Raw genomic sequence first — 14,879 nt, 5'->3', positions numbered from 1 at the left:
ATGTAATGGTCGTAGTCTTCTGTCATGATTCGGCTGTGTGGCAGGCAGGAGAGGACCCAAACGCAAACTCACGGAGACAAAACGTAAACTCAAAAACACAGCTTTAATGCTGGCAAAAGGTGAAACACAAAAACAGTACTAAACTGGGAAAGCTAAACATAAAGTATACCAGGAACCACGGGGAGAATCACACACAGCATGAGGGAGACGCAGACAGAAATACACAGAGGGTTAACGAGGAAAGTGGGAACACACGGGGAACACAGCTGACACAGATAACCATAACGAGACAGGGCGGGGTGAACATAACACTGACGGGAGACGGGCAGAGTCAAACAGGAAGTACAGAGGTTCAGACAGGAGGAGAGAGAACACGGGGAAAACACAGACATAACGGGCTGGGGGGAAACATGGACCAACCACAAAGGGAGACGAGGGCTCATAAATACACAGAGGGCACACAGGGGGGAGAGAGAGCACGGGGAGAACTTGGACATAACGGGCAGGGGAAACGTGGAATAAAACATAAGGAGAGACGAGGGCTCACAGATACACAGAGGGGCACACAGGGGGTAAAAGCCACGAAGGGAAAACACTTAGGGAACAACACAACAGGGCAACTCAGGAAACATGGCCTAAATAGGGAAAAAATACAAACATACAAGAAAACTAAGAATACTGGGCCAACATGGCCCAGGACCATGACATAATAAGTCTGCAGATGAGGAAGTTAGAGCACCACAGCTTGCAGCACACACCACTGATTCATAATAATGCAAGAAGGATTTTCCCCTTAAGCAAACAGAACATACAACAAAGGAAGAAAACAGGTCATTCAAACTAACCTGCCCTGACAAATTAAATGTACACAACTTGTTTTGAAGTAAGAAAGAAAAGGTCCTAATCTTTTATTCATCTGATTCCTGAATGCAAAGGAGGACTCTTCATGGGTGAGGCTTCATCAGATTCCACTGCTGTTGTCACTGCAGTCGTGTGACATCACAATTATGTCTGAACAACTACCAGAAGTTACAAAGTGCTTGTAAAAATATACATAGCACAATGTAAACAGAACAAGTAGGATAAATAATAAATAAACAAGAGCAATAAAAAACATAACTACATGTCAAATATTCATTAAAGTTTTTTAATATGAAAAAAATGAAGTGACTTGTAAAGCAATAGTGAAGTTTCTGTTCTGACCTCCATGAACTGTTCCATGACAGAAAAAAACACTTTGGTCTCACCTGTCCAAATGATAGTGTTCCAGAAGTTTGTAGTTTGTTCCCATTAAACCTTACAAAGCTTTGTTTGTTTTTTAGAACAGAAATAAAACAAATCTGGAACACAAATGATGACATTTAGAGAAATATTACAGATAAAGTAAATAGCAGATTTTATTATTATTTTGACTTAGTAAAATGTTGAAAAAGTATTAATTTAACAAGCTCCTCCTGCTAGGCTTGACTGCAAAATGTAATTACTTATTTAATTATGTTTTACATAATTACTTATTTTCTTGAAGAAAAACATTAGAGATGACATTTCCTGTTACACCAGTTTAAAACTTTTTGATATGAAATTTTTCTTAACAAAGTTACAAAGTGCTTGAAAAAATAGAAATACTACAAATGTAAACAGAGTAGAATAAAAAATAATAAATAAACAAGAGCAATAAAAACCATAACTACATGTCAAACATTCATAAAAACCCTGTAAGAGTATTCAGAAGCGACTTGTGAGACAATAAAAAGTTTCTATTCTGACCTCAAGAGCTGTTCCATGGAGTGACAGAAAAGGAAAAAAAACACACTGAAATTGTTGTGCGGAAACATAGTACAGTGCTTATTAGCAGTATCATTATAAAACACTACACTTGATTATTAGTAAGTAGAAGTAAAATGACTGGTCTTTGGTTAAAAATGCAGCTACTGAAAAAATTTGCTTATGCATCTTTGTCTCCCCCTGCTGACAAGAGGAAGAATCTTTTTGGCCTGTAACCTCTAAGCATACTGCAGCGTTTTGTGTGTACTGCTGCCACATTACTCCTGAAGTGAAGAAGAGAGTTGCTTAAAATACTAGTTTTAAGATTTGCATCTAATTTCTTTCTCACTTCTCCTCCAGACTGCACCTGGCCTGCATCTGGTAAAAACATAGCAACAGCCAAACCAGTTGGGTTTTCGGACTCCTTTTATGGTAAAGTTCCTTGGAGGGAAGTTACCAAGTGTTATGAAAGAGCAGGAGTTTGGTATGAGTTTGAAGAATCTGTTGATTTTAAACATTTACAGTTGCGTGGGGATTTTCTAAATATATGTATATTAATGTTCCCATTGTTTAACTATTATATTATAATTAGAAATTTAAATGGCAGATTTAACACTACTATATCCTCCTGAGACCCAGGGGAAAAAAGTATTTTGATTTTGATTTTTTTCAGATAAATCAAGTGTTGGGATGGTAAAAAACACATTACAAAAACAAAATTATTTTTAACTAATTTTATTTAAATTTTACAACATGTGCACTACAGTGCACAAGGGGAGTTCATTGATCACGAATGTGAAACTAACAAAATTCAAGAGCTATTTAAGAAAATTAAATGCTCCACTGAATTTTTTGTAAGCAGGATATTAAAACTTATTTATATAACAATATCATAAAAATGTAGATCATGGGTCAACTTAGAAGTCACTGACACTTCATTAGCTGTAAGCCATTGGTTCAGGAACAAGTGATTGCACTGGGCTTTCTATTTCACAAAAGTCAATTCATTTATGATATCTGAGGAAGTACTGTGATTTTCCTTTGGAGACACAAAGGAACATTTGGCACTTCCCACATCTCACATATCTTTTACTGTTGCACCCAACCATTCTACAACTGAAATGCCTTGGACTGTTAACCATTTCAGACAAGTGGAGTGAACCATATTTTGTTACACTCTCATCTGGTTGGGGCCTCCTTTTCTTGATTTTTGGAGAGAACTCTTCATTACTGGTATTATTCAGGTCTTGTTCACATGTTTGTCCCAGGTTTCTCAGCCAAGAGGAGCTTGAACTCCAGATACTGTGAGTTATTTTGGCACATTGAGATCATTGACAACTTTCAGCAAAGACGTGATCTTGTAGAAACAATCAGATGTCATGGATTCAGCTATAATTGCGACTCTTGTTTTTTTACTTTAGTGGAAAACATTTCTGCATTTTACCCATATTTTATTTTTAACTCAAATCAAAAATTCCAGATTCTCCTACATGTTGGTTTTAGACCAGATAGGACGACAGATTTCAGGTGGCCCTGTGTCTTTCTCTATTACATCTGCCACTGCATCTTGATAATCTTCGTGTGGCTCCTCCTGGGTTCTCACCCTCTCCTATCTGGCTCACATGACTCTCATCTTCTGAAAAATCTATGTTTGAATCTCGCTCAATGATTCTGTTAAGAATTCTCTCTGCCTTTGTCAAAGAGTTGTCTACTAGGAAAAAGTGAAATAAATATAAGTACAAAGTCCCGACGTGCACCAGAGTACACATTAATAAATTAGTCATTTCCTCTGTGAAAATAAATAAGCTTAATTCTTAAAAAACCCTCAAATTATTTACTAGATGTTTATTTTTGAAAATTAATCAAAATCTGATTTTAAAAAACATTTTAAATGTAAATATCATGCTTACCTTTCTTTCTTCCATAAAATATGCTTGTGGGCATGCCAGCCATTTTGAAAAGGTAGGGTAAAAGACAATTGGCAAGGCCACACCCCCACACATGTGATATCATTTTAAAGGTACTGTTGTCCTCTCTAAGAAACATCAGGACTTAGAAGAGTGGCAAGTAGAGTATGAAAGGTACAAGCAAAAACTAAATGTGTACTACAGTGCACAAAAATGAATTACTGGGTCTCAGGAGGATAAACAACCTATGTTTACTCTTAATTTGATATTTCATTGTTGTTTCAGACAGTGGGAGGAGCCTCTCACTATATAATCAGGAGCTGCATCTCCTCTCCAGAGCTAGCCTGGGCCAGGTTATGATTGTGAACAGACTATAGTGGCCAGTGTTGGTCAAGTTACTTGAAAAAAGTAATCAGTAACTAATTACCGATTACTTCTTCCAAAAAGTAATCCCGTTACTTTACTGATTACTTATTTTCAAAATTAATTAATTACTTAGTTACTTTTTAAAAACGATTTACAACCTGAATAGGTGATAAAGTGATAGATCTTTCAGCTCAATTCTACTTTTTCTGCATAATCCATCATACAAAATGTAATCAAATGGAAAAGTCTCTTTTTAAAACTTGTTTTATTAGTTTTAATGTTTTAGCTTTATGCATCAAGCAAAAATTTAATTATATGCAACATTCTCTGACTGGAAGAAATTAGTTTAATATTTAAATCTATTTTCTGCACATTCCAGCACATAAAATAAAATATTTTTTGTGTTTACACTCACTCTTTCAAATAGATGCAAGTAAAACAGCAGAAAATAAATAAAATCAAAGACTAGCGGTCCTGTTGCTCTATTTTCACCTGTAAAGCAGGAGTGGGGTAGGCGGAGGTTTACCCTGGTGCAGGTGTGCCGCAGCGGTCAGTGGAAGAATCCGCGAGTTTCTCTGTGAATTTTCCATTACGTGGTAGCGCACTCGGTGCTAGCTTGGAAGTTTAGGGGGTTTTTTGCGCTGTAAAAAGAAGTTTTCTTCCCACGCACAACGAACACTAATGTTTTTGTTACTTTTTATGGAAGTAAGGTCAGTGCTTCCACGCCTTAAACGCTGCACGCTCATATTCTCTCCGCACTCGATATATTATCCATTGTTGATCTGCACACAGCTGTTGTCACCAACATCGCACTCGCTTACGTCACTGTCATGAGACATTCTCGCAAAAAAATCACGGTTTTAGTAACGCAGTAACGCAGCGTTCCTACGGGAAAGTAACGGTAATCTAATTACCGTTTTTGCAATAGTAATCCCTTACTTTACTCGTTACCTGAAAAAAGTAATCAGATTACAGTAACGCATTACTGCCCATCTCTGATAGTGGCTTTATTGTCAGGGGCCCCATTAAAGGGGGTTTCACCCAGTACAAAACTGTTTTTTGAGTAGTTCACTTTAGTTCAGGATTGTCTTGAAGTTGCAGATGTGTTTTCCCCGTTTTGTTTCCTTGTAAAGCTTTTCTAGTTTCATTTTTCATTAGTTGGCTCAACCACAGTTGTGAAGAAAGGAATAAATCAATGGGCTGTCAACCAACAATTTTTTTTCTGCCTCTGACTCAGACAACCTTCACAGCCTCTAATTTATTTTCTCCATGGTAGGTCAGAGGTCACTCTGCCACTGTTGGTACTAACTTATATGTCAAAGTGGGGTGGCACTGTTGACGTTGTTCTTAAGTGGCAGAGAATTTCAAATTCAGTGTTTCAAACAGCTCAACAACTATCACCTGTGACCTGCTCCTCCTGAGCCACAGCCACCCCAATGATGACGAGTTCATGATGAGGTGAACTGAAGAGGAGGAGATGGACATTTGCTGCCAGGGTGAGACACATGTTGCTTGCACAGTCCTTTGGTGCTGCAGGCAGATCCAGGTACAGAGAGAGAAAAGGTGGAGCTGTTGGTGACATGTAGCACTGTTAATGAATTTTGGAAAGTGAGTTATGTCTAGGCTTAGGTTTTTGTGTCTGTGTTAAAAGGACAGGGATTTACAGAATCCCATTTGTTCAAATTTACATGAATAAATATGGTTATGAAATAAGTAATGAAATAAATACATGCTACAATAATTAGCTGTATGAGATTAGCTTTGACTAATATGTATGTCCCTAAGATCAACTCACATCAATTCAATTGGCCTAGATTTTGTCAGGCAAAGTTGCAGAACATTTAAAGTGGATTATATAGGCTAGGTATCATTACAAAGTCACAGTATATTCAAAGTATTTTTTTATTTATTGTATGAATTCTTAATTAAAGAACAAATAGTCTGATGTCTTGTATTCATTATGAAAGTATACTAAGTACACTACTTTTTGTTTTGATTTTACAACCACATTATGTTTTAGTATTGTCAATAACACCCTGAATTTGATTTGGTATCAGATTGGAAAGAAATTCAGTGATATTGCACAGGCTGTAAATCATCCATGATACATCATGTAACATCTGCTTATATCCTACTAAATTCTGCTGTCTAAATCCACAAAGAGCAGTAAACCTTAGAGGAGCAGCTGTAGTAGCACATGTGAGCTCATCACAGCCTGTATACAAAGAAAATCTTAGTGGAGCTTATTAGTGGAGCGCACTAGTTGCCAAACCATCTACTTGGTCCGAACTTTTTATTCACCAGAGAAAATTGGGAAAGCCAAATTTGAATTGAAAAAATAAAAGTAGTAAATTCATCCTGCAAAATTACGGTTTCGGTCAACAGCTGCATTAAAACAGGTGAGTCAGAAAAACAACTAAAAACAAAAGACAAATGTCATGGACTCAATGTGAAAGGGTTTTTACACAAGATTTGGATCTGAATTTTGTCTTTATTTCTTATTTCTTTCTATTTCTTCTTTTTTTATTCTATTTCTATTGTCTTTTCCCACGTGTAAAATCTTACTTTAACCCTAAATCATAAGTACAATTTTGGACCTTCACAGCCCAACAATGGTAAAAGACAGGAAAACAGTGATCCGATTATTTTTACAGGGTTTTTACTTCCATTTTGAAACAGAAAAACAGCTACACATTTGTCCCACTCTTAACCAGATTTCACATCAGACAGCAAAATTGGTCTCATTCAACACCAACTTTCTTTACATTCATTCACAGAACAATAAAGTGCAACAGCATCAACACAACTTCATGACAAAAAAGACAGACAGAGGCAGACAAATAAAAATTTGGGACACTGAACTTTCGGCACTTCAGGAGGAAGCAGTAGAAATTAAAACTGCACATGGTAACTATTAGTAAATGCTGAATATATTTAGACTTCTCTCTGTCATCGTGAACAAGGAGAAACATTAAATAAATAAAAAGTAACGTACATATTTTCAAAAATATTAAATCTTAAGGTACATTCATATAACCTACATATACAGCATATATACCACCAACATGCAAAAGTCACATAAAATACATCATAAAACAACAGAAGACAACAGAAGGCACCAGCTTGCAAAACTCAAACATGAAGACAAGAATTAAAGTGAATGAACTGCACAAATGCACAAAACAAAAATGTATCCTTCATGTTTCTTTAGTATCCTGGAGTCTAAATATTATTATTTAGAAATACAGGGAGTGCAGAATTATTAGGCAAATGAGTATTTTGTCCACATCATCCTCTTCATGCACGTTGTCTTACTCCAAGCTGTATAGGCTCGAAAGCCTACTACCAATTAAGCATATTAGGTGATGTGCATCTCTGTAATGAGAAGGGGTGTGGTCTAATGACATCAACACCCTATATCAGGTGTGCATAATTATTAGGCAACTTCCTTTCCTTTGGCAAAATGGGTCAAAAGAAGGACTTGACAGGCTCAGAAAAGTCAAAAATAGTGAGATATCTTGCAGAGGGATGCAGCAGTCTCAAAATTGCAAAGCTTCTGAAGCATGATCATCGAACAATCAAGCGTTGGTAAAGGGCAGAGAGCTCCAGTCTGACTCAGACGCCAGCAAGGTGGAGGTGGAGTACTGGTTTGGGCTGCTATCATCAAAGATGAGCTTGTGGGGCCTTTTCGGGTTGAGGATGGAGTCAAGCTCAACTCCCAGTCCTACTGCCAGTTTCTGGAAGACACCTTCTTCAAGCAGTGGTACAGGAAGAAGTCTGCATCCTTCAAGAAAAACATGATTTCCATGCAGGACAATGCTCCATCACACGCGTCCAAGTACTCCACAGCGTGGCTGGCAAGAAAGGGTATAAAAGAAGAAAAACTAATGACATGGCCTCCTTGTTCACCTGATCTGAACCCCATTGAGAACCTGTGGTCCATCATCAAATGTGAGATTTACAAGGAGGGAAAACAGTACACCTCTCTGAACAGTGTCTGGGAGGCTGTGGTTGCTGCTGCACGCAATGTTGATGGTGAACAGATCAAAACACTGACAGAATCCATGGATGGCAGGCTTTTGAGTGTCCTTGCAAAGAAAGGTGGCTATATTGGTCGCTGATTTGTTTTTGTTTTGTTTTTGAATGTCAGAAATGTATATTTGTGAATGTGGAGATGTTATATTGGTTTCACTGGTAAAAATAAATAATTGAAATGGGTATATATTTGTTTTTTGTTAAGTTGCCTAATAATTCTGCACAGTAATAGTCACCTGCACACACAGATATCCCCCTAAAATAGCTAAAACTAAAAACTACTTCCAAAAACATTCAGCTTTGATATTAATGAGTTTTTTGGGTTCATTGAGAACATGGTTGTTGTTCAATAATAAAATTATTCCTCAAAAATACAACTTGCCTAATAATTCTGCACTCCCTGTATCATTAAAAGCTTATACTGACTACTAAGTACAAATTTCCATTGACAGATGGAAACAGTTTCCTGTTTCTATAGCACTGACCATCAGGGTTGCTTGGACACCTGATGTGGATGTGGCAGCCATCGATTGCACCCACCACTTTCAGAAAGGCTCTGTGGCGTGCCAGCCCTGCAAACCCACTAGCTCCAGGTCCTCTGGGGTCGTTGGGTTGTGGATGACATGGTGGCGAATGGCCACCACCTCTTTTGTGACTCGGCGGACAATGTGGTGGACAGTAGAACAAGGCACCCCAAACACTCTTGAGACCACCCTGTAGGATGCTCCACTTGCCAACCAGAAAAGTAACACCAGGATCTCAATTGTGGCACCCCAACCATGCCGCCGATCTTGGTTCAGGAGATTTAGCAACACTGCCAGGGACTCCCTGCTTAGCCGAAAATCAGGCCTTGCATCTTCCTGGTTAAAAAACGGTCCAGGACTGGGACACTCAGGTTAATCCTGCAGTACAATGGTCTTGTCTGGTTAAGGAAAAGGTGGAGAACAACAAAAACAGTTTTAATAGAAAGGTATGATTTGATATGATTTGAGATCAAAGCATTATTCTGATTATTAAGTTTGGGTAAAATATACTAATACTCTGTGAAAAGAGTTACACTTCATCTGTGTAACTAAGCTTTTTTGTGAAACAACCCTGTTTTCAGCTTTGTGACATTTTTACAGCCATTCTATGCACACAAATAAGTTAAACGATCAAATGAATAATAGGAAATAAATAGAAAATGTTCTTCTATAAGTTCCAAAGAGATTTGGTTCAGATATTTTGATTGACCGGCAGTCATTCAGTCACTGGAATTATCCATGAAACATGCCAAGTAATTCCTAAACGTGTGTAGAGTAATGAAAATTATTTTACCTGGATATGATTGTCTCTGATGAGCCTGAGGTGTAAAACTTACCGGCGACATTTCTGGGTCCATTTTTGTAACGTTTTTTTGCACTGTGGTGCTAGCGACCGGAAATACGCAGAAGTAAGGGCGGGAACAGATCGAGAAGGCTAGACCGTCCAATTTCACAGCCGCTCACTTCCGCCTACCTGGCCTCCTGAGGACCCAGCCCACGTAGACCACAAAGGCCAGGATCCTCAGGAGGATGCAGCCTATGAATTTGGACACCCCTAAGACACGTACAGCCACTGTTCAGCAGACTTAGAGTTCCTTACCATTAAATGCAGACCTTTTTTCCTCCGCTGGGAGTTATCATCAGCGATTCTGATCACTGCAGTGTATGTAGCTCCAGACGCTAATGCTATGTCTGCTCTTAGCCTCCTACATAGTGCCATTAGGACCCAGCTAAACATATATCAAGATGGGACCCACATAATAGCGGGGGACCTGAATCATGTAGGCTTAAATCTGCGTTCCATCAGCATGTGAAATGTGCTACATGTGGGGATAACCTGCTAGATAAAGTCTACTCCAACATTAAGCAAGGATACAAGGCCATACTAAGACCCCATCTGGGCCAGTCGGACCACGTATCCCTGTTTGTGCTGCCAGCTTACACACCCTCCGTACTACTACATTCGTACTCTCCTACATCAAGAATTGCACAGGCACTGTCACTACTGAAAAAGGTATCTGGGTGTATGCCAGTCAAAAACCCTGAATGACAAGAGGAAGTCAGGACCCTGCTGAAGAAAAAAACCCTGCCTAAAGGTTGCGAGACATGGAACTGTACAGTGGAGCTAGGGTAAACCTGAAAAGGGGCATCAGACGGGCTAAGCTGGACTATAAAAACAAAATTCAGGATCATCTCCACAGTAATAACTCAATGCAGGTGTGGAGGACAGTCCCCAACATCACCAACTACAAACCCAGAACCAACGGCGTGGATGGCGATGCTACGCTTATAGAGAAGTTGAACTGCTTCTATGCCTGCTTCGAACAGAAAACACCAGAAGTGGCTACTTCACATCCACCAGCCACATCTTAACTGTTGGGGAGGATGGTTTGAGGCGTGTACTAAGGACAGTAAACTCCAAGAAAAAAGCAGGACCCGACTTTAGGGTGCTAAAGGACTGTGCAGACCAGCTCACAGGGGTCTTTATTAAAATATTCAACCTGTCCTTAACACAGACCACTGTTCCATCCTGCCTGAAGTCCTCTACCATCATCCCCATTCCACAGAAAACTACCATCCAGTGCCTAAACGATTTCTGGCCAGTGGCTCTTACTCCAGTCATCTCAAAGTGTCTCGAGGAACTGGTCAGAACTCGCATCATTCGAGGGTTCCCAGCCACATTTGATCCCCACCAGTTTGCATACAGGAAGAACAGATCAACAGAGGATGCCATAGCCATAGCCCTCCATACAACCCTAACTCACTTAGAACAAAAGGACAGTTACATCAGGCTTCTTTTTATTGATTTTAGCTCAGCTTTTAACACCATCGTCCCTGCCAGGCTGGTAACCAAACTACACGACCTCGGCCTCCCTCACTCCACCCGTCTCTGGATCAAGGACTACCTCAGTGACCGCTCACAGAGAGTTAAAGTAGGGCCCCATCGGTCCTCAGCACTCAGCCTCAACACCGGCGTGTGTGCTGAGTCCCCTGCTATACACTCGATACACTCACGACTGCACCCCCACCCACCCGTGAAACACTATTTTTAAGTTGTGGACGACACAACTGTGATCGGGCTCATCACGGGGGAGATGAGTCTGCATACAGGGACAAAGTGGAAAATCTGTGATCATGGTGCAGCCGGAACAACCTGGTCCTCAACATGACAAAAACCAAAGAAATAATAGCTGACTTCAGGAGCAAATCTGACCCTCAGCCCTTACACATTAATGGGGACTGTGTGGAGAGGGTCTCTGAAAACAAAGACCACATGTATGATAAATCAGGAATTTTAAAGTGTTTGATTTAAAACTTAATGTTTTCATTTTAAATTTGAAAATCTAATCAGCATATTCCTCTGATCAATAATCAGAAATAATCAATCAATAATTATCTGTGTGATCACAGATAATAACCATTGATGTCTGCTCAGCTCAACATTTCTGTTCCTGTTTACTTTCGTCAGCAGTTTGAAGGCCACAATGTTCACTATGCAAGGAACTCCCCCCCGCCTCCTCCACCTCAACCCCTCAGTGGAAAATCAACACCCACAGGCAGCTGACAAGGGGGTGGGGGAGGAGTATAAAAGTGAGGAGTTGCTTAGAATGAAGGTTTGAATGAGACTGCTGGATTGGCTCTTAGCGTCGGCTGATTCAGACTCTCAAAGGTCCTCAGGTAGACACAGTCCTCCTCAGGACTCTTCATAGCACCTCACCTGTCATCAAACCTCCTCATTCATCCTCAGACCTTCTCTGACCTCGTCAGGTGTGCAGTGATGCCGTGGCTGCTGTCCTCTCAGCTTGACTACGTGTCTTTGTCTCCATCTGAGCGGCAATGTGAGCGGACGGCGTTCTCCTTCTATTGCTCTGTGCGGGAGCGACTTCCTGTCTGGCTGCTGGAAGACATGCGCTGCATGGAGGTCTTCTGCTGGGACGACGGCCACCCTCGAGCCTTCCTGCCATCAGAGGCGCTGCTTTACGCCCTCATACATGACCACCAGGACTATGCACAATACCTGCTCAACAGGTACTCTGTGAGCGCGCTCAGAGCGCCACGGTGCAGTTACTGCTGCTGTCGCGGCAGTGGGGCACCACACCTGAATATTGCGGTTCGCTATGACCGCTTGGTGATCCTCGGTATGATGATGGCAGCTCTGAAGAACTGTGGTGAGCAAACCAAGCGACAGGACTACCTGGACAGCTGCGGCGGCTGCTCGCACGTTGCAGATGCAGGAAAGAGTGCTGTGCAGCTAGCGGTGGAACTGTCGCACGCCGATTCTTTGCTGCTGCTGCTGGTCGAGGGTGCACGGCCCGACGGCCTCGACACCGCTCTGCAGAGACTTGTTTCTTGTGACGTGTCAAAACGACACCACGCGCAGCGCTGTCTGGACTACCTGCTGCTCTTTCTGCCCAAACCACCATTGCTGCAGCGGCTGCAGGACGAACCGCAGCGCTGGCAAAGCCTGTTGGGAAACAAAGTGTTCAGCTGGCTCCAAGGTGTGGCGCCGCCTCCCCTGCTGCTGCAGGCATTGCGTTCTTTGGTGCAGTTTGGTGCAGACCGAATCAGCTTGCTGCCCGACTTCCTGCAGCTGCACAGCTGGTAGTGAGATCATATTAGCATGGAAATCCTCTTGTAATTGGACAGTGTGCCATTGACGTAAAGGCATGATGTAAATAGACTGAAAGCATCAGGCTTTAGGTCCCAGAGTATGGTGGAGCTGCCCTGAGATAAGGTTTAACTGCCAATCAGTTTCATTAGCTGCTTAGACAGGACACTGCTGGATCTCGAGAACACATGACAGGAAACATCACACCTAATAAAACCTGAATAAACTGTAAATAAATTGTAAATAAACTGTAATAAAGTGTGATGGCGATAAAAGCCGAACCTTCCTGGCTGTGTTTGTGATCCTGATGATTGTTTAATTAATTTTAGATCAATAGTGCAGACTCTGGTGTATCTTTGTGAATCTAAATAATCAAGTTATTTTTTTATGTGCAGCAAAGCCCAAAGTTTTAAAATGGTCCTCCATAATCCAATAGGATGAAATCCTGAAATCTGGTTGAGACAGACAAAAAAGGATTATATGATCGAACAAGATCAGATAATCCAGTCCGGGTGTTTAGCTGAATCACACTGATTTGTGTTGTTCAAATTATTTTAGGATAAGATAAGTGTAAGGCGGAGGCAGATCTCCCGCCATGGCAGGGAAATTTGTGCATTACCTCAGTTTAGGTGCAGATGGCAGAAGAAAAATACAAAAAACAAATAAAATACAAACAAATAAAAAATAATTAAGATAATATAATATATACAATGGTGGCATACACAGTATGTGATTATGGATAAAGGGTTGTGGAAATATGCAAGACATAAATGTAACTATTCTACCATTACTATTACTATGTAAGTAATAGATAAGTATTTTACTTATAAGTATAGACATGTACACGCACCCATGCACACACTAAATATACATACATATATACCTGCACACGTCCATACATATAAATAGTGCAATATGCATGAAGTTTGACCGTGGATGTCCATAATGTCCAGTGACGTCGTGACTGAGGAGTTATAGACGCTAACTGCTGTTGGGAAGAATGATCTGCGACAGCGCTCCTTCCACTTTGATGAGATCAGGATTACTTACATCCATCCAGCAGGCTAAAACGACACTTGGGTGTGGATGAAATAATGAATTAATTGCTAATGAAATATTTCATAAAATACTTGTGTAAAATCTGATCATGGTTAAGGATATTTTATTTAGTGTGAATTTTTTCCAGTTCTTTTTTGGAGAAAAAGCCCAGTTTGAATTGGCCTCCGTCTGATCAGCAGGACCCAGTGTGTCAGCTTCCTCTCAGGTTAGATTCACTGTGGCAGTGATGTGGCAAAACTCTAATTTTAACCTGCATCTGTTTGAACTCTGACCTCAGATCTGACTCGCTTCAGCTCCAGCTGCTCTGTCCCTCTTGTCCTCCTTCCCCCCTTTTTATTGACTTATTTCAAACAAATAGGCTGTTTTGTTCTTGACCTCAGTGAATAAAACATTTGATGACATGAGTTAGGGTTGGATATAAAATCTGATAATATCAGATATAATCTGGTCAAACATTTATCCTAAACAACCTGAGGTGAGATAGTTTCCCCTCAAAAAACTCACAAGTCCTGTGGACTCACCTGCACCTCACTCCTTTTATTCTTCTTTCCCTTTTAAATAACTTTCTCGTGTCCTCAGGTTTTATTGAAGTGTCAGTCAATCAACGACTGTGCTCAGGTGTGATGAAGATCTTTTTGCTTTTAACTCCGTATGAGTATTGATCATCTGCAGCATCTGACTTCAGTACTTGAAGTTTCTGATTGTAGTCTACTGACCAATCAGGAGTAAAGGAGCAGTGGATCCAGAATATGGAGGAGGGTTGTGACAAATCACAGAGACTCTCAGACATCATGTGACACTGTCAAATAATTAAAACCTTCCTTCTATTTCACATCACCTGACACACACACGCCATATCTTTTATTACTCATAAAACATTTGTCGCTCATTTGTCGTGGCTGACTTCTCATCAGAAGGTTGGCGCTTTGATCCCTGGCTGCTCCGACCTGCATACCTGAGCAAGACACTGAATCCCAAGTTGCACCTGATAGGTATGCATGCAATGTCTAAATGAGGCGTGTTGTGCAGTTCCATGTACCATGTTGGCAGATCCAGAAGTATGTGGACGCATTCATTTTTATAGTATAGACCAGGGGTAGGCAACCTGTCTGATGA

At 40.6% G+C, this 14,879-nt stretch overlaps 1 protein-coding gene across 1 annotated transcript; it reads left to right on the top strand.

The window, feature by feature from the left end:
• Window positions 1–11,699: 11,699 nt before the first annotated feature.
• ankrd9 (ankyrin repeat domain 9) lies at window positions 11,700–12,990 on the top strand. Its single transcript, XM_040049778.1, has one exon. It carries the CDS (start codon window positions 11,874–11,876, stop codon window positions 12,699–12,701), a length of 828 nt encoding a protein of 275 aa, XP_039905712.1. The 5' UTR covers window positions 11,700–11,873; the 3' UTR covers window positions 12,702–12,990.
• Window positions 12,991–14,879: the final 1,889 nt, after the last annotated feature.

Source organism: Simochromis diagramma, unplaced genomic scaffold (genome assembly GCF_900408965.1).
Source record: "Simochromis diagramma unplaced genomic scaffold, fSimDia1.1 OVJJ01000456.1, whole genome shotgun sequence".
Taxonomy (NCBI): domain Eukaryota; kingdom Metazoa; phylum Chordata; class Actinopteri; order Cichliformes; family Cichlidae; genus Simochromis; species Simochromis diagramma.
Note: the sequence above shows the minus strand (reverse complement) of the source record. Positions and strands in the feature narration are given on the sequence as shown.